Source organism: Colletotrichum truncatum (assembly GCF_014235925.2).
Source record: "Colletotrichum truncatum strain CMES1059 chromosome Unknown Contig_0003, whole genome shotgun sequence".
In the NCBI taxonomy this organism is placed as follows: Eukaryota; Fungi; Ascomycota; class Sordariomycetes; order Glomerellales; family Glomerellaceae; genus Colletotrichum; species Colletotrichum truncatum.
The window spans coordinates 1511444-1538673 of NW_027222400.1; the positions used below are offsets into that span (position 1 = coordinate 1511444).

The following is a 27230-nucleotide window of genomic DNA, read 5'->3' on the forward strand; positions in this document are numbered from 1 at the left end:
GATAGCCTTTTCCTCCCCCCCATTCCAGATCCGCCTCTATCTGTGTTGCAGGTGGTGATTGGAATTGAGTAGAGTAAGTAGTGTTTAAGTGGATAATGGTGGCGGGCGTGAATGGGTTCCGAAAGGGACTTGCATCATCCTTGTTGGGCGTGTTGCTCCCCACTTGGGAAAGCCCATTTTCGAACGCTAGACGGCAACGAACAGCAGCGATAAAGGTCGGCGGGTTAAAGGCGCCGATTTCCGACATCCCGCATGATTAATCCGACGACTCGTCGATGAGGAGCAAGGTTCAAACGTCAAACTAATGCTCCGAGACAGTTGTTCGTGTGCCTGGCTACACGGCGGGTGGCCGCTGCCCTTTCCCTCACATAGGAAACATTGGGGGCCCACCACCGCCTGGCATCCCCTCAAACATGTCATTGAGCCCGCCTAGTCCGCTGAGCCACGGGTCCTGCGCCATGACGTACCGCATTCCGTTGCTCAGGCTTCCGGGGCTCGCTCCGAACCCGGTGGTGATTTCCTCGAGCGATAACCCGTCGGCTAGGCCCATATCAAAGCCCATGTCCTGTAAATCGCCGGCCCAGACGGGTGGCATCCAGCCAGTGCTGCTGTTCGCGTTGCTGTTGTTGTTATTGTTGATATTGTTAGTGTCGATACCCGCGGCCTCGCTGCTCCCCGTGTCCGGTCCCCCGTCCATCGGCGACGTGGTTGTGACAACGGATGGATCGTATATGAACTGCTGCCGGGAAGGCGTCGGGTTCCAGAGAATATTTGATGTAGACTGGTTTGCGGACCGGTCATTAGTGGCAATTTCTGAGAGGAGATGAAGGGGGGTATTGGCCGCGGGGAAACTTTGCATTGTAGGCGTGGGTTGTTGGTATGTCGGCCTTTGGCCCTCCGCGATTGTGGTTTCCGGCAACCGTGAAGTGGGAGCCGAATCCCGAGAATGTACAGAGACGCCCCTGAGAGCGCCTTCAGGAGGCGGTCCTCCAAGGGCAGCCTTGCTCTGCTTCAAAAACCAGCTGCGTAACATCACCAGAACCACCAAAAATTTGGCAGCAGGCCGGCTTCTATCGTCGGACGCGGCGGCACGGAACTTCTCAAGCAAGGCATCGAGATAGTATTCCACCTTCATGTTGTCCTTGTCGATGACCTTGCCCAGCTCCGAGCCAGGGGCAGTGGCGGAGAAATACATTTTTATGAGCACGACGACGGCGTAGGCAACGCGCACGAAGTTGAATACCGGTAAGCAGCGAATGCTGGTAACGTTCATAGAAAGGAAAGCTTCAAAGATGCCGTCTATAGCGGAGAGACACGCCGAGAGGGCGTTGACGTGTGAGGTTGTGAGTGCAAGATTAGGAAGCATGCCGTCTTTCAAGGTGGCGGTGTCAAACGGCGGGCGGATGTCGTCAAGCTGTGTATGTAGCGCTATCTCGTGCATGTATAGTGAGAGGACGTGGAATGACATTCGTAGAGTTGCTGTCTCGCGTTAGCCATTGTTTCCCAAATTGGGAGGAGGTGGAAACATACGTCCCATCTCATCTTTTGGCACCGAGGTGCTATACTTTTCCAAATCCCTTTCAAGCATACGGAGAGAATACTGCGTTCTCGAATCTGTGATACTCGGCACAATGGCCGGGTCGTCCATCGCGAACTGAACACCCACCTCTTCTGCAAGCCGATGCGTCCAAACCAGGTGACAAAAGTACTTATCGGTCGGGGCGGCGTCCGCCGAAGTCTGCAACACCTCCATCGATTCAGCCATAAACGAAGTCCACCGCACCAGATTCGGCCGGTGTAAAGCCATGCTCGTATTGGCCGCGAGGAAATACGAAGCCAGCCACGCACGCCGGCACTCCAGGGTTGTCGGATCCGGCGGCGGTGCTCTCTTGAAAGGGTGATTTCTAAATTGGTACGGAACCTGTACCTTTCTTCCCCCGGTTCTCCTTCCAAGTCCGATATCCAGCGCCATTACCGCGCTGATGTGAACAAGCTGATAGAATTTGAGTTCCTCAAAGTGCTCCGGCGGCCAGTACCAAATCACAGCAACCTGCAGCGCCTGTACAATCTCCAGGCTCTTTTCTCCGGTAATGATTATCTTCTCCGCGAATATCTGCATTAGCTCCTTCACAAGACGGCGTTGCACATTGGGGCTCTCGGACGATGCCGCAGACATGATGGCAAGAAATAAAAGCGGTTTCGATTTCCGCAGCTCATCCCCCTTTGTGCCTGGTGGAAATACCACAGCCGGCATATGGGGCATCATGTGCGTCTTATACCGCTCGAACAGCTCCAAAGATTTCTCCGCGCTGAGGATTCCCCTCTCCACGACGTCGGCGTAATCAGCTCCCATCTGTATTGGCGGAGCTGGCCTGCTCGGCTCCGGAATCTCAGTAGGTGTATCCCCCCTTTCGCTGAACTTTCTCTTCTGCCCTGACGTAGAGGGTGCCAGCGGGTCGTACGGCGTTGCGTCACTTTCAGATGTCCCAGGTGCAATATCAGACCCGTGAGAAGGCCAAGCCCTAGCCATGCCGTGGTCCCCCCACCTCTTCTGGAAAGGAGTCTCTTCCCTTGCACTCCCGGGCGCGGGAGGCGTCGCGGCAGAGGCGGCCGTTGTCGCAGTCGCCGATGTCCCGCGCGCCTGTAAACTCGCCGTGAGCGCATCAATCTTCTTCTCGAGCTCCGCAACCCGACTATCTGTCTTCTTCTGTCTTTTCCTCGTCGGCATCGTCACGACACAATTGCGCCCTGCCTTTTTGCATCGCTTACACGGCCCCTCCGCATCGTTCGGATCCGGCTCGCACCGCACCTTCAGTCCGCGACAAGCCTCGCAGGCCCTTGGTCGTTTAGGGTCGTCCAGGTTTGCGCCGTGTAGAAGTCCATCGTTCTGGGGTGTCTCGCCGCCACCACTTCCGCCCCCATGCGCCGAAAGAGGGGTCTCAGGCGTCCCAGCGGCTGAGGCGTCAAGATGTCCCTGTCCCTGTTCCTCGGCGCCGTTTCGTCTAGGTGCCGTTGCAGCAGCTGCAGCTGCATTGTCGTGCGTCGCGGCAGCGGCAGTGCCACTCACGCCGCTCTGACCGTTGCTGGGCAACTCAGCACCTCTTAGTGCAGGGTCGAGAACCGACGCGCCGTGATCCATCGTGTTGCGGCGCAGGTTGGGCAAAATTGCTGAAGCAATAGCTATCGGATGATCGGGGGACGGAAGTGCGGCGATCCTACTTGCCGACATTCGCTGAGTTGACGCGGCATGCAGAGTGCCGATACTCCCGATGCACTGATAATCATTAGTCAGCACCCGGCATGAGCTAAGCGATCCACTTTCGGCGCGCGCCTATGACATTATGGTCCGTGGAGACCGAATAAATGTACATTCAACTTATGATAAAGCTGTTCATCAAAATTGATAGATTTATATTTTCCAAAACTAAACCGACTTTCCAAAAAAAAAAAAATGCTGTGCTGTGCTGCTCCCAATCGCGAGCGAAACCCAAAATCACAAGATGAACTGTCGGCTCCAGTTCAGTACCTTCAACGCCATGCTAGAGCCCGGAAAGATCACAATGAACCACAGACATCTGCCGATCGGACAACTACCTTCAGAAACAAGACTAAATCGTCTGGCTCCTTATGATACAATTTTGTCCCGTGAAGTCATCCGCTCATGCACCTTGGTCCCCAGTTAAGCCCTGTCTTCCCCCATTAGTGCCTGGTCTGTACGACACTAAGGCTCGTTGCTAAATTGCATGAAAAAAGAAAGGTGACAAAAAACTGCTACACATCCGAAAGTAGCGATCGATATTAGAAAGTAGTGGTGCTCTCGGCGCCGGTCCGAAATCGGGTGGTATGTTCGGGTATATTGGCGCCATTATGTCGTCCGCGCCCATGCGGGTTCAGGTATGTAACGAAACTAGAAATGAGAAAATGCAAGGCATGGTATCAACGCTGCGTATAAACGAGTGGGTATGTCGTGGAAGAATGGTGCAGGGCAGAGCAGATTGTTGAGAATGATTGCAAGCCTAGAATCGAGTCTCCTCTCGTAGTCGGCTCTTGGAGCTTTGAGGGTTTAGGCCCATCACGTTGCCCATGAAGATGGCGCTTTCTCGACGTTTATGTTGCTGGTCATAACCAGAAGATCCATTGTCGTAGCCCCGAGCTACGCCATGGTAACCGTTCGTCTCGTACCCTTGTGGCATGTACTGCGGCTCATAGGCTGTGGTACGAGAAACAGGATAATTCGGTGGTGGAGTGGGCGAAGATCGAGCGCTGTGCAGTTCTTGAAGAAGTGGAGGAGGGGTGCCACCAGATCGTTGCTGGCCTGTCATGGCCTCCAAGAGTCTTTGCCGGTGAGGTGACTGGCTTGATCCTGCAGAGGTAGAGGGTCGCGCCTGCTGCGGGTCAAATGAGGGCCGGCTAGGGAGCCCACTGGCCATGCTGGGCAACGAGCCAGATCTCTCGCGTCCCGATTCTCCGTCGAAGGACGACGGTAGTTCATATTCTTCGGGCTCAAGGCCAAAAATCCCTGAATAATTCTGCAAGAGCATGGCAAACACAGGGGCCGGTATGTTCAATGTTGGCGAGAACACGATGCCCACATTGCGAACCGTCATTTTGTTAATGTCGGCGTTATTGATAATCTTGATCAGGAAGGCAATAAGATACTTCAACAGCGTGGCGTTAGCTTGAGGTAGCCTTAGAACCAGCTCAGAGAGAGCGAGGATTTTCTCCTTCAGCCCGGACATCTCAGTGACTGCCAAAAACTCAAGATGAAGATCCCTAGTAAGTATGGTCGTTGGCAGTTCGCGTAGGTACAGCTTCAACAAGGAAGCAACAGCATGGATATCATAGTAAGTCTCGTCCGTAACCAAATTAACGTCGCCCTCAGTGTTGAATCTCTCACGGAGCTGCTTGATGACGACGTTTGAGCCGCTCAGACGGAAGATGCCCTCTTCGAGAATGGCATTCTTGGCATCCAAATATTGGATGCATCTGTAAACGACAGCAGGAAGTGGCACATTTACATCGGTTGGGTGGTTGTAGCGCACCGCCTCTGCTAATGGGGCTCCAAAGGCCTGACGTATGGGTCCTGCGTAGCCGCCTTGAGGAGGGGTTGATGATCCGCCTTCGCTTCCACCAAACAAGGAATCCTGACCATCCGACGACGATCTTGTCTTGGGTCCAAATCCAAAGAAGCTGCGTTTCTTCAATTTCTTCTCCTCGCTGACAGGAACACCGAGTCCTGGTTTGTTTCCCCATTGAGCCGAGTCGGCAATGACTTGCATATCTCTCGGCGCTGAAATCATCATCGACGGCTGCGAGGACATTGTCATTGCTTCCGCGTGATGGCCATTATCTGGAATTGGACCGGGGCCTCTTGGCCGTACTGGTGCTCCGTGCTGGGGGAGATCACCCTGTGACATGGAGTCGTAGCGAACACCTATGAGACTCTCTGATTCGGTTGGTTGGTGGTGCGAAGCCGTCTTCTTGTAACGCTGCTTCTTCTTATCGGCGCGTTCGGCAGCGGCAGAAGCTTGGCGTTCATGTGCATGCTGCTTCGCGGCGTGGTTTCCCTCCTCTTCAGGGTCCTTGTAGTCGATCCACCGAAGTAATGCATCGACCCACTGGTCTCTTTCCCGGTCACTCTCAGCACAGAGAACGTGTTTGACGTGACTGCTAGAGTCTTTCTTCTTGGGTTCTAGAATAAGGAAGGCGTGCCGATATTGGTTGTCGGCGTCGTCCGAGGTCGTAGATTGCTGCGGTGACTGGTTCTCGTTGTTCTGTGACTGCTTGCCGATTTGTGCGCTGGGCAGTTTGATTGTACCGAGGTGAGCACCGCCTGGCGTCTCGTAGTATTTCAGATGAGGGCCATCAAGGATGAAGAAGCGCGCCTTCCAGCCCCCAAAGTTCTTGCCTCGCTTGGTGAGATATCCAGTTCTGTAAGGGCGACCGCCGGGTCCTGATTTGGCCTTAGCCTCAACCATGGTCTCCATGGAGCCAGCGTCATCTGAATTAGGAGGCAGCGTGTGAGTTGAAAGATACTTGCAGAGCTCCAAGGCGCTTGCAGTGTCTAAGGGCGTTTCCAAAAGCTCTTCCAAGTACTGGTCCAATGCTACTCGTCGTGCGTCCAACTTAGCAGGCGCATGCCCACTGAAGAGAGATCTCTCTGGCGTCTTCGCAGTGAAAGCTGAACACTGCTTCAATCTTTGATCCAGCTTCGCAAGCGAGGCTGAATCCTTCTCGACTCGCCAAAGTTCTCCGGAATCAGATCGAGAAAAGATGGCTAGAGTGAAAACAGGATCTTCTTCCAGCTGCGTCAAGGAAATCAAGCTTGCTCGTGACGGTTTCATACGTGAAGACGCAACCTTGACCCTGATCGTTGGCAGAACATTAGGTGAGAGCAGCAAGTCAGGGTACTCTTCGGTTACAAAGCCCTTAAAGATGCGGCTAGGGTCGCCGCGCTCGGTGGGACTCATGCGGCTCTTTTCGCTATGCGAATCGCCACTCTTCTTCACGATGTTGAGTGGTTGGGGGCTCGTCAAGACTAGGGGTTCAGCGGGTACCGGCGTTTGGAGAGAATGGCCGGGGGGGAGAGGTATCGGTTGGCGAGGGGGACGCGGCGACAAAGGTGCCGCAGGGCTGTCCACCGGTATACCTAGCGGGCGCGGGCTGGACGGCAGTCCAGGACTCAAAAGCGGAGCGTCAAGGGCATCGGGTCTGAGAACGCTCGCCAGAGAAGCAGGGGCATTTTCTCGGTGCATTCGTTTTGGCGGACTGGGGGGCAATTCCGTGGCTGCCATGGGGATGGCCTCAGTTGGTGACTCAGCCTGGTTATGTGATTTGCTCTTCTTGGATAGGCTTCTCCTCTCGGCCTCCTGTTGGGCCAGGACCTCCCTATCACGGTCATCTTCCTCACGAGTCCTTCGTCGCCCGCGCGACTCGGAGACGATTTCGGCAACCTCCAAAATGTCGTCAAAGTCGGTGTCACTCTCCTCCTCTTCCGCACCAGGTTGAATCTTGTTCTGAAGTTGCAACGGAGCTGGCGGGGGCTTGCGTGGGGGTGGCACAGGAAACTGTGAGAGCCCTTCTTCAGTCGTCGAATCGGCTGCTCTCGGTGGTCTCGGGGGAGGAGCGCTTGGTGGCTGGCTCGGTAGGCTTCGAGATGGTGCGAGAGATGCGTTTAGAGGGAGGTCCACCAGCTGGTTTGCCTCAAGTTCCCTCCGCACTGTTTCCGCAGCCTGCTCTTCTGCATCATGGTTGAATCGATCATATGCGTGCTCGTGAGCTTTTGGCATTTCGTGTGATGGATCGAGTAGTTCCCCGACTGCTGACGGGGGCCCATTTGGCTGATCTGCTGGCGGAGTGATCGGGTAAGGTGCCATTGCCATATCCACAGGTGAGTGTTTTTGACTATCGGAATCCAACGTCGGTGAGTCTGGCGCCACAACCTGACGTTCTTTGGGCGCGCTGATGTCGACAGTCGGTATCCCTTTGCTCACAGGCATTTTCATGACTTTGCTACCAGTTTTAGAGCCGTCAGCTCCCGTCGTTTCAGGGACCGAAACGACCTCTTTCAACTTCTTTCGGTATTTTTCCTTGTCTTTCAGCGCCCGCTCGAGGTCCTTATTGAGGCCCAAAATCATAGCCCTTTGCTTGTCGACGAGACGCCATAGCTGCGCATTTTGTTGCGATTGGGAGTGCTTTTCTTTCAAAAGATACTGAATAACTGCCTCCGGACTCCCCGCCGTCTTGATCAGCGCGGCGATATCTGTGGTATCAGACTGGCTGGAGGTAGCGCCTTTCAGGGACTGAGATTTGGTGGAAATGGCGGAGATAGCAGAGTCCATTGAAGAATTTCGTGGCGCACCCTTGCTCGGGTTGCCCCGTGAGGCAGCGGCCGAGCCTCCGGAGGTAGACATTGGAGATCGGGGCGGGCCTGTGGAAGGCCTCGAAATCAGGACGGGTTCGGAAGCGCTGCGATTATCATTCGAAGGGAGCGGTGATATTCTCGGTCTGCTGTGTTCGTTTGTCAGCTGCGCTACGTGTGGCCAGATGGGGCGTCGAGTCAGAAGAAAAGAACGAAACTGCACACATACCGTTGTGCAATATGTTCGGACGTTGAAGAGCTGGACGAGTCACTTTGATAATATGTCTGCGGTTCCCCTAGAAGGTCGACAGGCGAGCGTAGATCGTCGGTTGGCGTAGTTATAATGTCAGGTATTGTCTTGGAGTGCGGCAGTGGGAATCTGTCCAAGGAAGAAAAGAAGGAAGAGGACGTCGCCGAAAAGGGGCTTGTCGGCGAAGAGACTGCGGTACTCTCGTGAAGAGGGCTGGGTATCAGGCGGCGAGGAGATCTAAAAGGCGAGGAGGGTATCAGTTTATTGTGCTGCCCCGGCCAGCGTCGTGAACTTTGGGTCCCACAAAATAACGGCACGAAGTATGGCAGACAAGGAAGACAACAAAGTTGGCGTAAAGCAAAGAGTCAAGTAGTCGAGTAGCTGCCAAGACGAGCACACGATATCCTCGGAAGCCAGGGGCCCAGGAACAGAGACTCTTCTCGCTCTGGTTCCGGCACTGGTTGGGGGAAAAGGCCGTGAAGGTGGGTGGGTGAGCGACTCGCAGGACTTTTTGTCTGGCGGGCGTGGGAAGTTCAAGGTTGTAAAAGGTAAGGTAGGGTCAAGGGGAAGAAGCACCAGTGAGAAAAAGCAAGATGCAGACGCAAATGCAGAGCAGATAGCCAACCACGCGCACACACAAGAACACAAGAGCAGAGCAGAGCAGCGCAAAGAGTGGACCAAATCTTCTTTGGTAAGCAGTGAAGTGGAGGCAGTGGGACGTACCTTGGAGATGGAGTAAGAAGAGGGCTTGTCACAATAGTGGTGCCGTAAGAGTGACTGGCAGCAGTGGTTGTAGTGGTGCTGATGCTAATAATGCCTGCAGGATCGGAAGCCGGGATCAAGAAGCCTGTCGTGGGGCTATCCTGGGAGGAGGAGGAGGAGGAGTCGGGGGAGGCACCTGCAACTTGAAGCCGATGGAGAGGACGTTTTTGGTGAGGAGGGAGGCGAGTATGCAGAATTTGAGGAGGAGCACCGGCAACGGAAGCAGATGCATTGCCTGTACCAGATGGAGTTCCAGTGGCGCCAGTGCCAGTCGCCGTCGCAGAAGCATCCGTCAAACCAGCATCAGCAGCAGGAGGACCAAAATCTGAAGTAGAGCCCTGGGCACTCCGAGTCTGGAGCGCAAGCTGCGACATGGTGGGCAATGCGACGGGTAGACAACTGGCCGGCGGCCCAACTGGGGGGGTGTGCAGGGTCAGAGCTTAACGCAGGACAACCTTGCAGAGGTTTCGAGATGCCTGGATGACCCTGACTGCCGTTGCATATATTACACCGGCCTCTTTTTTGCGTGTGCGTATATTTTATTTTTGTTTTCTCGGGAGCGAGCGAACGTAAGGGCCCAGGAAATGGACGGACGGTACGGATGGGGCCTGGAGCCAGGCGTCTTCCCTGCACAACAGGCCGCACAGTCTACCTGTCCGGGAGGCAATGTGATGTGATGTAATGTGATGTTGAGCAGACGGCTAGCCGTGAAGCAATGTGGTGCTTGTGCGTGGGCTCGGTACAGCTCAAGTTGCAGTCAATGGTTGCAGGTGCAGAGGGATCGATAGAGCGAGGCGAGTTGAGGTAGAAGAGAAGAGAAAGCTTGTATCGAGTCTGGCCAAAGCGGATTAGATGAGATGAATGGGCGTCCTACAAGGGAGGTAGGGACCGTCCTGCTTTGAGGGAAGAATGTGTGAAGTTGGACCTGACTGAGACAGGAGCCCGTAGAAAATAGGTGTGTGTATGTGTGTAACGAGCAATCGAGGGCTATTGAATGGCTAGGTTTTTTGGCCTAGCAAGAGGCAGTTTGATTGTCTGACAGACAATAGACGGGGTGAGGCCGGGGATGTTGGCTATGTTGATAAACGGAGGTGTATGTGGTGTGGCCGGCGTAGGTTTGGTGACAATAATGCAAAATGCAAATACCCACGGCACACCTTTTACAGGCTACCTAGTTGGAGTTGTTGGTGGATGGTACCCCTGAGTTTCTTCTCAGTTGCCTTTTTCGAGAAACCACCAATTAAGAGTGAGTCGTGCTTGTAGCAGCTCTCCGTGAGTTACGAATCAAGCCGTGCTATATTCTGATTCTTCGATGAACAACTAAAATGTAGCTCAGTCAATTGCCGTCCATATCAAGCGTCAAGAAGCAACACAAGCGGCGGCGACAACGGGCGAGAAGCTGTAGGACAAGGGCATGAAGCTGGAGATGGAGTTGGAGCTGGAGTAGGCGCAAAAGCCCGAGCAGGATCGTACATCTGGAGGCAAACGGGGTGCCAGGGGTAGGATGAGTTGGTTGAGGCCTGGGTGTGTATGCGAAGTTTACTCTGGCGGTGGTGTGTGGTGCCGTAGTCGTGGATGCGTTGTCGCCGTCGCTGTCAGTCGGCAGAGATGCTTGTAAGGCGCTCAGAGACGGTGAAGACAGGGTACCCGTACGTGGGTTCGGGATGGGTTGCAGGAGAGTTGTGGGTGCTGGTACGAGTTTGTGTGAGTGTGTGTGGATTCGAACTGCTTGTCTCCTGTATCTGCCGCTGCAAGATTGGTGCCGAAAAGAGAGGGCTGCAGGTCCTGCAGCTCAATATGGAATTTGTGGTACCTGGTCGCTGGTCGCTGGGCAGGCCGTTTCTGGGTCAGGCCAGGGGAGACACGAAAGTGAGATTGAGGGGAGTTGATTTGACGCACACCACTGCGCTTCAACGTCAGAGGCAAAGATTTGGCAACGAGACAGGATACAGGCGTAGCATTGACCTTCCCTTCATTTGCGAATCCCCAAAACTGTTGTATTGTTATTGTTGTTTTTTTCCCTTGCCTATACCTAATGTCGTAGACTCCTCCTTTCCGCCATTTTAGCCCGGAGTGACTTCCACTTCTTTCTTCGTCTTTGTTGTTAGGGGGGGAGCATAAAAAACAATAGGGGGGCGTGTACCCCCATTTCGCAGAGGTCTTACAAATTGCACTAATAGCGAAGCCATGGACTCGATCCAAACATTGGTGAGAATTGAGGGAGACATTGATAGTGGTTGAGGTACTAACGGGCGACGTATCTCGGCTTCGTCAACTGACCCAAGCTCTCTCGCAGGCATGGAGCGGGGCGGATACTACCCAGGCCCGGTATCTTAGCATGCCCAGCCGCAGACAGGGACAAGCTTAAGCGTAAGGCACCTTAGGGGGGCAGGCCAATTTCCCAGGGCGGTCAGTCGAAAAGAAGCCTGGCCTTTCTCAGGAACCAAACGTGGGAAGGGGGATTGGGTCCAGCCATTTGCACTGGCGAAACTCTGAAGGCTGTCTCCAGCAGGTGCTAACGCGACGGGCCCTCTTTAGAATCGTGGGATGACGGTCTAGCGTGGCATCTTGTACTCTTCCATAACATTTCCCTTAAGGATCTACATAGCCACCCGTCATCCCCTGTTCCCTGCTCCATGCTCCTTGTTCCCTATTTTCTAAGATGCCAGTAGAGGGGGGCTCAGACAATACCTATGGATAGGCTACTGCTGCACTGAGCACTCTTTCCTTTCTTTCGGGTTTCCAGCAATTCAGGGAAAGTGCTTACTGCAGACCTGCTGCGGCTGTTTTTCTTGCCTTGGTGGCGCTTTCCTCGATACCACCAATGATACAGCCTCCCACAACCAAATGATAACGACAATTCCATTTCAGTTGTCGACCGATTTGAATACTGCTGCATCACAAGAAACAATTCCGGATCCCGGGTCTGCATCCTTCTGCATAACTTCTCTCTCTCCCTCTCACGTCAGCCACGTGTACCAGCGGTCAAAACATCCACACGAAAACTCCTCCCCCTTCTTCCCAACGTATCTTATCACGCGGTGGGGTGATTCACAGTCCAGGCATGCTAATTGTCTCTGCCATGCCCCCTCGACTCTCGTTTTCGTCCTCGCGCCCGTCGTTACCCGTCACTCCCGCTCGTGCTGATAGTCTTACTCCAACTCCCGGAGACCGATTACCTTTTCTCCCCAAAAGCATCCAATGAAACGCAACACATTCGACATTGCATTACGCTACACATCCCTCCGCCTACCAAGTCACCATAAAGCTAGGCGTTACCACTGAAATGCGATACATACTATATAGTAGGCTCGACATTATTCCTGCTCTCCCGAAACATCGGCTTGCTCGAAACGCTTCGGACCGAGATACTGGACAAGGACCATGTCACTGGCCAATTTATTATCTCATTCCACTGTAGGGTTTCTAGGCACACCTGCCGTTCTACCACTCTGGTTTCCCATTCAACAGGATGCTAATGATACCGCCGCCTGGCCTCGCTATCCCTCGAAGGTATGTCAAGCCAAATAACGATGTACCTCACTGAACACTGAACAACTTTCCGCCTGTGCGCATCAATGACCGGATGCTGTGGGCCGCTCTCGCACCCCAGATTCTTAACGCCACGACCTCGGGCCTGAATTAATCTCTGGGCTGGGGTCGTTGCTTGCTTAGCAATCCATGTCATTTTTTCCTCTTTCAGACACTAAGAGTCCCACGTTCTTCTAGCCCCTCATCGCGGCCAGGGCTGGGAACAAAGAATGGCCAAAGCGATCAGCTGCACTAGGATGGAAGCTGCCCGTCATGAAAGACAATGGTGGATACTTGGAACGGGATGCCGACAGAAATTTGTCCCCCTGAGGCTCTCCATTCTCCATCGCATTTGCCATGCTATTCACAGCTCGGCCGTACAACGTGTCAATCTTCGCTCCCCCCACATGGGCCTCACAATAACACCGTCGCCTGGGCATCTCTGCATCTCGTGTCACCTGTCAACCGTCCTGGAGCCTGAACAGGTGGTTCGAACCCTCTATGCCACGTCGCCCAGCGTCGCGCTCACCTGGACTCTCCTGATCTATCAAATCTACCTATTTAGATGCCTTTAAGATAGGTGTGAGGCTTCTCGTATAATCAATGCCACGAATAGCATAGTCTAGTCATGTCTCCTGCAGGAGGCGACGCAACATCTGCAGGTACCGGCATATCCGTCACAAAATGCATGCCCATCCAAAGGGCCAGCCAAAGTCGGTCGAGCAATGGACCGCTTGAATGTCGATTAATGCCAAAGAAAAGACCAACAGATGTGAGATGACTTTCTCGCAGAGAGAAACAAAACATAAACTATCAAATTCTTCTCACTGGCCTCTCGAACGTGCCGCTACACTGAAGCAATCCCGTCTGCAGCTGTATGTAACGACGGTCAACTCCCCTCAGAAATGCACCATTGCCACCGACTCTGAGTCGTAAGGGTACACACACAAACCCCTTATTCCCAGCATCTGTCCTACCTTCCCCATGATAATCGCCTTGGCAGGCTTGGGCGACAGGCTCCATCGATTAACTCCTAGGCAAGCCAAGCATTGCGTTTGCGTCTACACAGTAAAGCCACGTCTTTTAATTATTCTATTGCGTTTCCTAGACTAACCGCTGTGCCGCACGGAGATCAACTCTCCGTGCGGCACCGGTAGTTTTCTATTGAAGAACGAAGTTAATGAGACGGCAGCATTCGGTACGAACCTTAAGGGCTTGAGCGTAAGGCGGACAACAGTTCATATACACACAGTCAGGCGTGGGCATGACAGAGGAAGATTAAGATTCCGATGGAACAGTGTGCTTGGTCTGATCTCTATTAGAAATATCCTCACAGATAGATTCGATCTTGTTCGTCAGCGAAACAGGAATTCCGTGGCTGGCCAACAACCTTCGCAGGTTTCTCCAGCCTCCTCCATCAAAGCCTTTGGAGGTACCAGCGCTCTCATATTTCTAGCTATCTGTGTCATGTCATCCTTCGGCTCCGACCCGAGCGCCTGGGGAAACAACCACGAAACCTTCCCGCCCGGGATTCTCTACCGCCGTCCTCCTGGAAATTGACGCTTTGACAGTCGTTTCTCCCCAATCAACCATTCATGTTCAACAGCATGCATGAACTGCATCTCTCAGGACCCAGGAATCGTTTCCATGATGCCACGAAATGTGGCTGACTAGACTGTTGGCTATGACTCGAGCAGACTGAGAGCCGACTTCAGCTAAAAGATGAGGTGAGGTAGACTTGGACACCAGCATACGCAGGACAACTCCACAACACAAATAAATGGCCTCGCCTATGCCTAGATACAAGAGATCCTTCAACCAGCTTTCTACCACTGATGAGAAAATAGGATTTGCAACGTCGGACGTTTATTATGACCAGCATAGAGGCAAGCCAATGCGGGTCGAGAGTACGATTTTGGGCGGCATTCATAGAAATCGTCACCGACCTGTCATGTTATGGGACAGGAAGGGAATGGTAGCCTTCAACGCTGTTTTTCTTAGGGTCAGCAGACCAATCAAACTGCTGCGGTCCACCCTCCAGTACGGTAACCCTTATGCCACGCAAGAGCGGTGTGACAGTCGTTGCTCCCCATCGACTGCTTCCAAATTCACCGCATCCGAGGGTACTTTCAATGCTACCGACAAACTTGCTTTTTTGACACAGTGATCACTCGAGTGCTATCAAATGCGATAAACCAGCCAACCAGAGTTTACGAATCAGCAGCCCCGCACGGTGACCGGCTCCCCGACTTTAAGTCAGGAAATTGAGGCTTCGTCAAGGGGCTCGCGGGCGCAAAGGAACATTTACTTCCCCATTCGGAGACATGCTCCGGTCTCGTCGCGAGCAATCGACATTGGAGTAACCACTGATCACTGGTAGGATCGTCGAATTGCATGCCGATGATACTGAAGAAAGCGGGACGTTCCATAGAGGAAGCAGATTCTGAACATCACGGGAAGGCAATTTAAACGCACAGCAACGGTTCTTTTTCGCTGCAACTAATTCGACTGGCGCCGGACAGTAGATACCCACCGGATTCACGGCGAATGATGCAAACTGCTAGGAAGATCCTTCTTCAGTGTCGCTTTCTTCCGTAGCGTCTCGGCGCTCGCTGGACCTGGATCCTGGTTGCTTGTGGATCAGGTAATTTCCATCGACTCTTTTTTTTTTTTTTGCGGCCTCGAATGTAATGTAATACTAGTACTAGTAGAGCCACAAACAGGAGTGTTCGAACGCCACTCAAGGTGCCCTTGGAAATGAACTCTATTGACCAGAACGTGAGTCTGCCCTTGACCTCCCAATGCCATCATATCACCCACCAGTCCATTGATACAACGTCCTGACAGGAAACTGGCAGGAGGATCGACTTGGCTTACCTTGACGAATGCCATGAGACGCGACAACCGACGAACTTTACAAGACCCTGGCAATAGGCATTATCAATGGTGGCCTGTGCCTGCCTGACGCCTCAGAAGCCAAGTGCTTAGATCGACCTAGTCAGCCAATCAATCTTCATTTCGAAGCAGGGACTTGGACCCTGAGAAAGACAGGAGGAGTTCCGCGCCATATATCCGTATTACAAGGGAGATTGGCAAAAGTCCTCTTCTCAGTCAGCAGAAACAGGGTGGCGGACCCTTGGTAAGAACTGCCCGGAGCGAATGTGATCGACGGGAAGAGACACGGAGCGACAAAAAAAAAATGGAAAGGCATTTCGTGATGATCATGAGACTGAAATGGACAGCTGTGGTGCTAGGTCGTCTATTCCATACGGACTTGCATTACCAACAAAGCTTGCGAGCTTGGCCAAGGCTCGGGAGCTTTGGGTTCCGTCGGCGATGCATAACACTACATCATCTAAAGCTGTGGACGTGGTAAAGGGAGGCTGGTGACTTTCACCCTGCCAAAGTCAGCTGTCTAGAAACCCGAACATATGTGCTGCGTTCAGCAACAAACATTAAACAATATGCAAGTGCTATGAGCTTTGTTTGACGCCAAGTAACGCCACAGTGGCTCATGAACGACATCAATAAATATCAGTTGCGTTTGTTACACCTGAGCTCCACTCAACTCGTCACTTGCGACAGACAGCTTTAGACAGCGCTTTAGATCTGCATCAGTTCTTATTTGTCTGACATATTTGCGTGTCATCTTGAGCTTCGCTCTGATTAACTTTTCAAACCACGATGACCCATTTGGCATCTTGCCAGATTTCCGCCGCAATACAACTTTTTGCAACCTGAACTCTTTTAGTCTCCTTCACTTGTCTACCTCGACAGGTCTGACATAACCAAGTGGCAATTACCGCGTTTGAGAACTACTTGAGAGCAACAGTAGGAAAATCTGTGTTCCATACATACGTACAGGAGCATATTATCGAGTCAGCTCAAGCCAGAGAGCGTTTAGCCGCTCTTCGACAAAATTAAACCTGTTTGCGAGGACAGAAACAGAGTTGCGTCGCGTCTACAGGCTGGCAATTTGACCTGTCTGGCTAACAAACTGAGAGTAACTGTCGACTTTCTTTAGCACGGGGATTCCGGCAGCAGCGCATTTCTTTTCTTCCGTCTAACACCAGTGAGAAGTCTGGACTGGAACCTAGACCTCCTCGGGGTGTGCACTGTTCTCATGGGCATGATACCATCTTCTTTCAACTTCACCGTCTGGTTTCAGCATATGATCCATAAACAACTCCAAGGTCATGGGATCGAGGTTATGAAGACGGCTGACATGCTGGTCCTCTTTATTTTCCCGGAGTCCAAAAAATCACTTTGGGACGAATCCATTTGAGGGAGTTGGGGCTCCTGGGCAACGGTTTATCAGATGCTACACAGTTACACAGTTGCTGAGATTCCGGGCCTTTGGCCATTGCCCAATTAGACATCAGCCTATTCCGCAAATACAGTGAAACACGAAATTACTCGCTCAGGTGACCGCCTGCTGATGTGCAGCCTGAATTCGAGCCGGCGTCGCGGACGTGTTTCAGATGCGTCCTCAATTTCTTCGGAGGTTTTTCGTCACAGGCACCTCGCTTCATCACCACCACAGCGCATTGGTTTAGAAGGAGCGGAAGCGACTCCTTGGAACGGATTACGGAGACCTCTCACATCAGTAGACCTTGAACCTTGCTCATCCACGCCACTACGGCCATGTGTTGAGGGGAGCTATCGCTACCCGGGCATGTGTCGACGAGTTGAGATGATGGGTCAGGGTTTCTTCAGATGGACTGCCGGTGCCGGTTCGCGACCTTCAGTTAGTGCTATGGATTTGCCGGCTTCGTTGGGTTGTAAGTAACCCTGGTCAGCAATCGCTAGTATGTTCTCTTTCGATTTTTTGAAGCTGTCACGAGTTGTCAGCGTCGCAGGCTCGTTGAGTCAGGTTCACACTGGCTGTGGCAGATGCCCTGTGCTCATTCTCGTTCAATGCGAAGCAGTCCACAACCACACGACAGGAGGAGTTAAAGTTGATAATCGAGACGTCTCCATCGTGCGAGTATCGCGGTTATCCAAAAGGAGCAAGGTCGGTCAAGATCTCATGTCGAATCTCATGCCATACTATCCTTGACTTAAACCCCCGTCACATGAGACGTGCAGCTCCCAAGTCCGACGATGATGTGAACCGTCTCAAACGCGTGCTAATCCCTCTACAGATTGGGAACACCTCATGTCCTTAGGACGACATTTGCTTTAGCCCTACCAAAGAGATCTCATCCTGTTTACGGATCAAAGGGGAGGGGGGGGGGGGGGGGGGGGGGGTACCATCTCAAGGTCGAGCTCAATTAGCCAACATGGACCGTGCAATCCCAAGCTCCGTCAGCACTCACGTCGTTAACGGGCGCCGTTCCGGGAAGGCTATGCGGGATGATGAGGAGGGTTGTCGGCCGGCATGCCATCCGAAAAGGCGAGATGGAGCCGAAGGACGACAGATGAGAAAGTTATGACACAATTCGGCCTACAAACTCCAGAACCGAAATGCCGAGATGCTCGCGAAGTGCTGTAGACGGTGTTCAAGCACATTATACACATCACGACGGGCTAATCGGCGTCGCCAAGGCGCATCTCATGGCAGAAGGCATCTAGCAGGGCGGCTCCGCTGCAGTCGGCCGTATATGCAGTCTTTTGCGATTACGAAGCGCCAAATATGACCAACACCGCTAAACGGCACCCAGTTGCCGTCTTGCAAGATGCCATTGACCAAACATCGTCTAGCTTGCTGTTGTATGTGGTTCGAGATGGGTCAAGTGACCTCACGACCAACTCATGAGAGGGCCACGCGTCCTGCCCCAGTTTCTGTCTTGTCCTCGGCGCCGCCGCCGTAGGTTGTCAGCGAGAGCCGGATCCCGAGTCCGCCGAGTGGTATCCACCGCCGTGCTGCCTCTTTTTTGGGAATTTTGCTCCTTCGATGCGATTCGATTCCTGGAATGGAATTCGGCGGGCGCCGAGGGCAAAAAATATGCCCAGGCTCGATAGAAGCAAGTAGCCCGTAATTTGTAGGTGTTTGCCAACCCGAGGCGATGCTTTGAATCATCCGAAAGCACTTGGATGACCTCAACACGTTTGTTCATGGCAAAGCATAATGGAAAAGCAAAAAAAGATCAAACTGCGGAGTGGCAAAAAGCATTGGACACTGTGGGAATTGAACCCACGACCTTTCACAGAGCGCATCGCTGGTGGAATCCCAACGAAGATGCGAAGCGAAAATCATACCCCTAGACCAAGCGCCCTGTAACTTGTATGAATGGAGAGGCGGAGAAGATGATCGAGAACCTAGCGAAGCGGTTCGAGGGGATGCCGAGTGAGATTCTTCGCTGGCGATGGAGCTGTTTTTGGTGGGCGACGACGGTGGGACCGCCGAGCGCGCGTTACCGGTTTGGCACACCAGTTTAGCACACATATGGTGAGAATGGAAAAAAAAAAGAAAAGGACAAGAGTGTCTTCTGTATGTTTCTCGAGAAAAAAATGCGTTGACTCTCATCGTGTCCCTCCAGACTCGCAATGGGGGGAAAAAATCAATATGGGATATCTTGGCAGGGTGCGAGATCTATATATAGAATTCGATCGCGATGTTATAACATTCTCCCCCTTCCCTTCGCTTTTCCCCATCTTGGCAAGCAGATCGTTGCAGGTGTGTGTTAGTGTCCCTGGGATAACGCGGAGAATCGTCAAGAAACAGAACTGGGACATGCAAAATAATAAAACGGAAACAGAACCCCCCTTCCCAACAGCCAAGAGCTTAAAGATAGCTTCACTTTGACGGCCGAGGTCGGTGGCATGGCGCGCGGCGCGGCGGCCAGGAGCCCTTTGTGCGAGTGCCGCGATGAGGAATGTAACCTCCCCTGGCCAGATTAGATCAGGGTTTCTGTCTCACATGGTAGATCAGGACCCTGAGAATGGGGACAGTCTTAAAAATAGGGCGGACATCGTCACTTACTCACTTTCCCTGTCGTGCATCGCCGCGGTATTGCATATCACAGGCCAAGTACGGTCTCTATCTGGAAAGATGTTGGTCTCTGGGCGGGGTGAGGTTTTGTGAGGGAGGGATGTGACTGTATGGCTCATGAAGGTGTAAGGTGCTGAGTTGGGTGTTATTTCATTTGACTGGAGAATGCGCCAAGTGAAGACTCTTGTGTAGATATGGCCGGAGCTGAAGAGTTCATTTGATGCGGGCAGCAGAAATATATGGAGGGATTGTGAGTAAAATTTAGTTGCAAGATATCATCATGGCTATCGCACACCAGTGTCGCACTTCATATTCTGCGAAAAGTATAACAGAGAAAGGCCGTTTATTTCTTTAGATATCATAAATCTTTATCTTTGTTTCATATCGTATACCCCAAATACCCTCGCCATTGTCGCTTGCTCTTAAATCCAACAGCCAAATTACAAAAGAAGATGTCCTCCCAGTCTCGTGTGATATCAGTATTCCAACTACGCCGTAGAGAAATGAAAAGACTCGTCCAGAGTCCGGAGTCATAAAAACGTAATGTATCAGAAAGTTCCTTGTCAAGAATTGAGTTCAAAGTAAAGAATCGGGCAGTTTAACGCCTTTGGAAGTACTCCCTCTCCCGCCTCCGGTCCGAAATGACGACCCTCATCCTCTCCTCCTCAGACGGCGGAGGCGGGAGCATCCTCGGGGGCGAATACCTCCTCCCCTCCACGTATCTGAAGGTCTCATATCGCGGCTCGACAGGGACCGGGACGGGGTAGGGCACACGGACAGGAACAAGCTTCTCCCGCTCGACGTACACCTCTCTCACGTCTCTCTCTCTGTCCCGGCTGCCGTGCCGCGAGTGTGAGCGGCTGCGGCTGCTGCGTGAGGACTTGCTGCTTTTGCTGCTCGGCTCAACGTCCACCGCGATAACTTCAATAGGAGCAATGGGCTCAACAACCAGCGGGGGCGGCGGCGGCGGCGGGACGGGTTTGATCTCTACGGGGGGCGGAGGAGGACACGGCAGAGCGGGAGGAGGCGGAGGCGGCGGCTTGACTTCTACCGGAGGCGGAGGTGGAGGGCATGGCTTGACAATGATGGGAGGCGGCGTTGGCTCGCGGGCGGGAATGAAAGTCGTTTTCTTTGTGCGCACAGTAACGGCGCCGTTGGTGGGAGGTTCAAGATACAGGCGCTTCTTTGCGCCGTGGTGATGGTGGTGGCGGTGGTGATGATGATACTCATAGTATTCCTTTGACGATGCTGTTTGCTCAGGTCAGTAAGAAGATTCATTTTATGACGTCAGGGGGAGAGAGGGTAAGGGGATTTTACACGTACCCATTTTGGACGCCTGGTTCGTACCAAAGGGATTTTGTTTGTGTTTCTTGGGAAACGAAATCTGAGTGCGCCAAGTGGCCTACACTGGGTGCGACTATGCGACACCGAGAGAGTGGGTGATGGGAGACTGTGTTTTGGGTTGCGGGTAGGCGCAGATTGCGTCCGTCGTGACCTGGAGGGGTCCGAATATGGGACGAGTTTCTTTGGCGGGACTGGCGAGGGGGTGCTTTGTGCGTTTGTGGAAAGTGATGGATGATGATCACTTCAGATTCGAAAAGAAAAGCCGGTGGCGATGGAGCTAAATAAGGTGGAAAGACAGGGACGGTGGGCGGGAGATGTGCTATTCATTATATAACTACGTACTTGGGGGGGGGGGGCAGGGGAGAGGTCCAATGGGTGAGTGAGGGAATGCGCCGTCAAAATGTCACTGTCACCGGCTGGCCAACACTCCACCACACCACTACCACCGCTACCACCACACCACCATTACCACCAACACCAACATCACCACCACTACCACTACCCCAAGTCGTCTCGCATAGAAAAAAGATTAACACGATAATGACCTATATTAGCGCAGCAGGCTGTGTCGGGTTAAGCTAGACCGGGACGCCCAATCTAGATGGGACATCCAGGTAGACTGGGTCGACTTGCAGCTTCTGAGTAGTTAGCAAGCATCGCATCGCGAGAGGCTCAGTAGTACCGGCAGCGGGAAGCCCGACCGGAGGGATGCACGAAAGAGGGGACGATGGACCACATGCAAGAAACACAGCCTGTTCTATGGATCCTGGGTACATTCTAGTCAAAGACTCCCCCGCGAATGGGAAGCGAAGCCAGCGAGAAAATAATGACATTTCCTTTTTAGCAGAACAACAAAAACGCTATGAGCTTTCATCCTCGTCACCCAACCATACCAGGGCATCCCGTCCTTCCCTTCCGCTTATCCTCCTCCATCTTCTTACCTGAGCGAGACCCTTCCCTTCCCCTTCCACCCTCTTCGGTTCCTTTGGGTGGTCGACCAGCGCCCGCGATTGGGCAATTGAGGCCTTATGACGCCAGTAGGCACGTCACGCCAAAATCAAGATTCGGGCCTCGTGCCCTTCCTCAAGGAGGGGCCCTGCCCCCTAGCTTCTCCGGCTGACGTCCCCCGGTCTCGATTGCTTCCGGCCCAGTTACTCGTCGAGCGCCCGCCCTGCGTCCTGCCTGCTTAATGCGTGCTGTCCGTCACTACTGTCAGCGCCGCAGAAATCAAGGTTGTTGCAACCTCATCCCACGGCTTGCTCACTGACCTGCCGCCCGCCTGCTGGCGGGGGAGGGATCGCACCGCACCGCCATTTCGCCAGATGCGCTCGGCCGCCAAAGTTGGGGGACCCCTGATCGTGGGGTTACAGGGCTGAGCTTGTCAGATTGGGTGCGCTGGCAGCTCCATCGTCGTCCCAACCATCTCCTACGCAGTAGCGCCGTTGCCCAATTGGGGTTCTGTAGCCTGCGGCGTTGGGCAAGAAAAGAGAGAGAACAACTCCCAAGTCTTGCTTTTCCACGAGATTTTGGAGGCCGGCTCAACACTGGTTGGGCGCTCTACTCAATGCCAAGGCGATAGGCGGCCACGATCTCATCTGACGATCGTGTGTTTGGCTGCATGGGCCTGAATCTTGTCCCGGCTAAAGACCCGGCCATGCATTCGAGGCCCAACCTTTAGCTGCCGTTTTTTCTTCCCTGCCCCGGCCAAATCTAGGCCTGTCTGCCTATGCGCAGAGTCCCTGTTACATCCTTGGATGAGGACGCCCTGAACCATCTTGATGCTATCCAAGCCAGCTGGCCGCCGTCCGACCAGAGCCTGATGGTGTTATCCCATCGCCGCAGCTAGCGCCGCCGCGAGGCGCGTTCAGGATCCGCCGACTTCAGCGTTGATGCTGGCGCATCCCTAGTTGTGTGTCAAGCCGCCTCACAAAGGCCTGTTTGCCTGACGGTGGCCGTGTGTACACAGCTAACGGTCGGGGGAGCACGGCCGTCGCATCATGGTGATCTGGCTTTTCTGTGATGTCCGTGTGGGGAGACAACCTTGACCCGAAGTTGTCCTCGCCTCGCACTTTGCTGGCCATCCAGTTGAACAGGTGGCCCAGCTCTCCCATCCACCACAGCCCGAGTATAATGACCAAAATTGTGACGGGTATCGCGGATGCCCAGTAAATCCATTGCCCCGCCTCCATATCCCGTATATCGCTCGTGTTCATCCCGAAGATACTTGAAACGGCGCTTAGGGGCAGGAAAATGATGGTGACAATGGTGAAGGCGTAAATTGCTTGTTCCTGTCGGTCCTTCGTCACTGCTGCGTTGTTTAGGTTCTAGGCTCTAGTCAGCAATCTCGTCCAAGTGCCCAACACATGTTGGCATGTTAGACTTACAGTTTGCTCAAGCACGTCGGCTTGCTCAGCATATTCGTCAAAATCCCTCGTTCGCCGCTCCAGTAACTGGGTACATTCAGCGGCGAGGAGATCCCTGAAGCCGGCAGAGTCCGTGGACGGGAGTTTGTAAAAGTCCGATACTTCGGCGATTGAGTCCAGAAGAAGGTTTCCCTCTTCGTCGTCCGCATATCTGTTCCTTGCCATGCGTAAATGAGACCGCAGGCCGTCCTGGAAGTTGGCTCGTCCGTCTGCTCGGTTAAAATGGCTGCGGTTCAGACGGCGAGTTTTTGGTATTGTAGATAAACCCTGGTCTCTTGAGGCTAGGATAGAGTTGAAAACAAAGTTTTGCGCTGCTATCGTGCGGTTTATCACAGTTACCTCCTGTCGCAGAAAGTTTATTCGCTGTTGGTAGGACGCATCCGACGCCCCATTCGCAATATCGTTTTCCTGCGGATGGTCAGCAGTTGAAACGACGGCAATCAACTCAAAAACAAGCTTACCAAAGCCTTAAGATACTCTGAGTATGTATCGCTAATGCCTGCGAATCTTCCGGAGGTGTTGGAAAGGAGATCATAGCTGATCAGCGACACAATCTCCAACGGAAGGACAGAAGACCTTTCCAGGAGTTTGAGATTTGACAGGTTCTCCATAATGTGCTTTATACCACTCTTGACGAGGGAATCGGCTACGTCGAGGTGGTCCTCCCACATGTGCGTATCATGACTGGCATAGACCAGGCTAATGACCAGATGCAACCAGGCACGGATCAGGTCCACGGGTACGTCGATCTCGAGGCGATCCGTTGGCTCAGCGTAAGACAATATTCCCTTCAAGGCCATGATGGGAAGGGCTAGCTGACGAAGGGCTTTCCGAATTGATGGTGCATTGGCAAAGACTGCCTCGCGCCGCCTCTTGTCAAGCGCATGTGGATGACTTTCGGTTTCCATGTCATCAGATAAGGATACCTGAAGCATGTTAGCGACGTGGCGGGATTAGTAGCAGCTTCGAAGCTGAACTTACCCAGACTAGGTTCATGATAGCTCCCCAAAATCTGTCCGTTGTCGGCCCATCAAAAAGGGGAGGCAAGAAAAATCTGAATAGCGAATCCGCCGCATTGAAGATGTCGACGCGCTCTTCGTAATCTTGTTTCTTCCATGGCTTGTTCTTCACATCTTGAAGAGCTAGTCCTTGCTGTTCCAGATATGCGTAGACCGTATCCCGTGTTGACACCTCGGCGTCCAAGTAAGCACGGCGGTCTGGCCCATTTGTCTCTGCTGTTAGGAAATCTTCCACGTCTGAAAGCTGCTTTTGGAGGGCGATAAAATTGGGTCCATCGGTTGGACTCGTAGAATGAGGGCCGGCCCAGCTGAAGACGTGAAACTTTTCGTGAGCCTTACCATGCCCTGGGGGGTAACTCAAGTGCTTTCCCGGCAAAAGGGGAGCTGGCTGAAGCACAACCCCAGGCTGAGATCCAGAACTGCCCACGGCGTGTCCAATCGGTTTCAAAATGCCGCTGGGCGGGAGTTGAGGTGGAGGACTGGGTTGCGTTAGATACTCCTGTTCGTCGTTCGGGCTGGGTAAACTTACCAAGTTTCCATTGTAATGACAACATTTCTGCGTGACGTCTTGGCGAACTGCATAACCTTCCACCATCGGCTTTCCGTGAGCAGGCGACCGTTGAATTGAAAGCGCACTGTTTTGGGCCAGAAGTCCGAGAAGTGAGCAATAAAGGCGAACCAAGTCTGACACTCCGCAAGTGGGAAGGACCACATCACCGAATCCCCGTATTGAATGAGAATTCTCTTGGAATCCGCTCCCAAGGTAGGATCTCTGGCAGGCTCCGACACAAGGCTGACGGTTTCGCCGCGTAGCGTTGCCTCAGACATGGAACCACAGGTGATGAGAAGTGAGTTGTCGAGGACAATGCACCACAGCTGGCGAATATGAAAGCAGAAATTCTTGTCTCCATTACCAATCTGCCGCGTCGCCTGTTGCATGTCCCGCTTCTGAGAGTTTCGTGAGAAGGACGACTGAAGAAGCGTTTGGGGTGGATAAGCTCCTGGGTTCCCGGTCGCCTGGATTCCGGAGTATTCCTCAAGCGAGAAATAAGGGATACAGAGCCATGTGACCGATCGACTGCCTGTCTGCGACCCTTTCGTCGTCTCTCTGTCCTGGAGAGGAAGCTGGAGGTAGCCAGGCTCCATATGCTTCACAGTTGTATCTCTAGAGGTCCGAACAGTCTTCGAGTAATCTTTTCTTACATCGGAAAGAAGCTTTCGGATGTCGTTCTGCTCGCTTTCTGATAGGCAACGTGAAATTTCATTCTGGAGGGCCGTCAACTCGAATTTACTTTAAATGAAAGGAGAGGAAGGAAGAACGTACTGTGAGTTCATCGAAGTTCATCATGTCTTGTTGCACGTGCCTGGAAAGCAATTAGCATTGAAAGAGCGAGCTTGGTATTATACTCACAGCCATCTAAACAAGGACTGTCTCCGACGCCTCGCATCGTAAACGATTTCTAGAGCTGCGGAATGTGAACCGCCCAGGACACCCTGCCCAGTATACCGTGATTCATAAACATAAAACGCTCTGCTGAGTGGCGGATCTTCTCCTCTCAAGGTATTGTCGTCGGAGAATGGCATCTCCAGATCAGATTCATCATCATCATCTCTTGTCGGATCGGCTGACGGTCGAGCAGGATCAAAGGCGTACACCTTGCCTGTGGTATCTTCAATATCAACCCAGTCATCGGCCTCATGAACGGGAGTGAGATACTCCCGGTTCATAAACTCAGGCGGCATCGGAAACCCATCCAAGTTTAGGCTCTGGTCGTCTTCTTCAGCATCCTCGTAAACGGAGAGTGGCGATGGTTCCTGCGAGGGCGGCTGAGGTATTTCCTCCTCTTCTGGTACCGCATAAGGAAGAATAGGAGTCTGCTGTCGTGATGAGTCGTACGTAACAGGCGGTGCCATAGGCGTCTTCGGTCGCCACCTGAGTGCAGTGGTCTCAAGAGGCGATGCAAAACGGACCATAGGTTGAAGTAACGACCGGTTCGACCGCCGCCGTCCAGGAGCCCGCGGTGGTGGCGTTGGTGGGACTGGGAGATATATGTCATCCTGTTTCCGGAAGTCCTCGATCAGTTGCACAAGGTTCGCACCCCTGCTGTACTGACTCCGAAGGCTTTGCGTTGATGTTCTTGGTGGGAAGAGTGAATGGCCTCGGCGGCGTTGTTCTCTATGAGGTTCATACATTTTTAGGGTAAATACGCACTGTGTCCTGTGCGGGAGTGTGGTGTTTCCGATACAGTGTGGTCGTTCAGATGTCGTTGTAAGTGCTCGCCAACGTTCTTAGTTGGTCGATTATTCGTCGTTCTTGTTCAAACAGCAAGCAGATTCCAATAGTTTCAATATTCGAACGCCTCAATTTCCAGATCGGGGAGTTTCAGAATAGTTTGTAACCTCTTAAGTAAGAAAATGCCTGCAATAATGCTTCCCCCAATGTCACCCAGCCAACTTGGCCAGCCACCGAGTTCACGTTGAGGTCGCAATCAAGTGGCAGGGCCGGCACTAACAGAAGGCCTAGTGACCATGCGCACCATCCGAGCGCTGTGGCTCCAGGCACACAGGATGACTAGCGCACGTTAGCGACCCCTTCCCCGCCACTTTCAGCGGTTGACACGGGAGGCCCCAGCAGGCGTCGGCGCCGAGCCCAGCCACTGGAACATTAAATCGGCGCTTGCTGGTGGCCTTTGATGGGGGTGTACCTGCATCGTTAGATTAACGACAAGACGAGTTCTTCCATCTCGACATGGCCTCCCTGAGGCGTTCACAGTAGTCACAATTCATCAAAAGATAATAAAAGTAGCACACACTCGGACCTCGTTCAATTCCCATCCTAATCGAGTGTCTGATAAAGACAACAGAGGTTCGTGATCCCTGCACTCCGAGTTCAACGTAATCAAGGCAAGGAAAGATCTCTTCCCATCCTAAAACCAAATCCCAATGGTATCTCATCTGACCAACTAATGAAAGGGGGAAAAAACAAGAAAAGAAAATAATGAAAAAAACGAGGACGCAAATATTGCGAGGACTCGTTCCCATCCATCCATGTCTTAGAATATAGGCCAGCGAGGTCTGATAGGTGACTTGGTCGGCCGAGAAATTC

General features: G+C 52.9%; 4 protein-coding genes across 4 annotated transcripts; all 4 read right to left on the reverse strand.

The window, feature by feature from the left end:
• Positions 1-364: 364 nt before the first annotated feature.
• On the reverse strand, positions 365-3139 carry CTRU02_205291 (fungal specific transcription factor; the record flags this gene model as incomplete). Its single annotated transcript, XM_036722589.2, has 2 exons — positions 365-1479; positions 1531-3139. 2 exons carry the CDS (start codon positions 3137-3139, stop codon positions 365-367), a joined length of 2724 nt encoding a protein of 907 aa, XP_036585486.2.
• Positions 3140-4016: 877 nt separating this feature from the next.
• CTRU02_205292 (RhoGAP domain-containing protein) lies at positions 4017-9247 on the reverse strand (the record flags this gene model as incomplete). Its single annotated transcript, XM_036722590.1, has 3 exons — positions 4017-8010; positions 8091-8348; positions 8835-9247. The coding sequence occupies 3 exons, from the start codon at positions 9245-9247 to the stop codon at positions 4017-4019; spliced, it is 4665 nt and encodes a 1554-aa protein (XP_036585487.1).
• Positions 9248-19936: 10689 nt separating this feature from the next.
• CTRU02_205293 (uncharacterized protein) lies at positions 19937-20665 on the reverse strand (the record flags this gene model as incomplete). The annotated part of the gene is made up of 2 exons (XM_036722591.1): positions 19937-20586; positions 20662-20665. The coding sequence occupies 2 exons, from the start codon at positions 20663-20665 to the stop codon at positions 19937-19939; spliced, it is 654 nt and encodes a 217-aa protein (XP_036585488.1).
• Positions 20666-22562: 1897 nt separating this feature from the next.
• Positions 22563-26317, reverse strand: CTRU02_205294 (mg2+ transporter; the record flags this gene model as incomplete). Its single annotated transcript, XM_036722592.2, has 7 exons — positions 22563-23006; positions 23067-23513; positions 23567-24031; positions 24087-24603; positions 24654-25390; positions 25449-25488; positions 25536-26317. The coding sequence occupies 7 exons, from the start codon at positions 26315-26317 to the stop codon at positions 22563-22565; spliced, it is 3432 nt and encodes a 1143-aa protein (XP_036585489.2).
• Between the last annotated feature and the right edge of the window lie 913 nt (positions 26318-27230).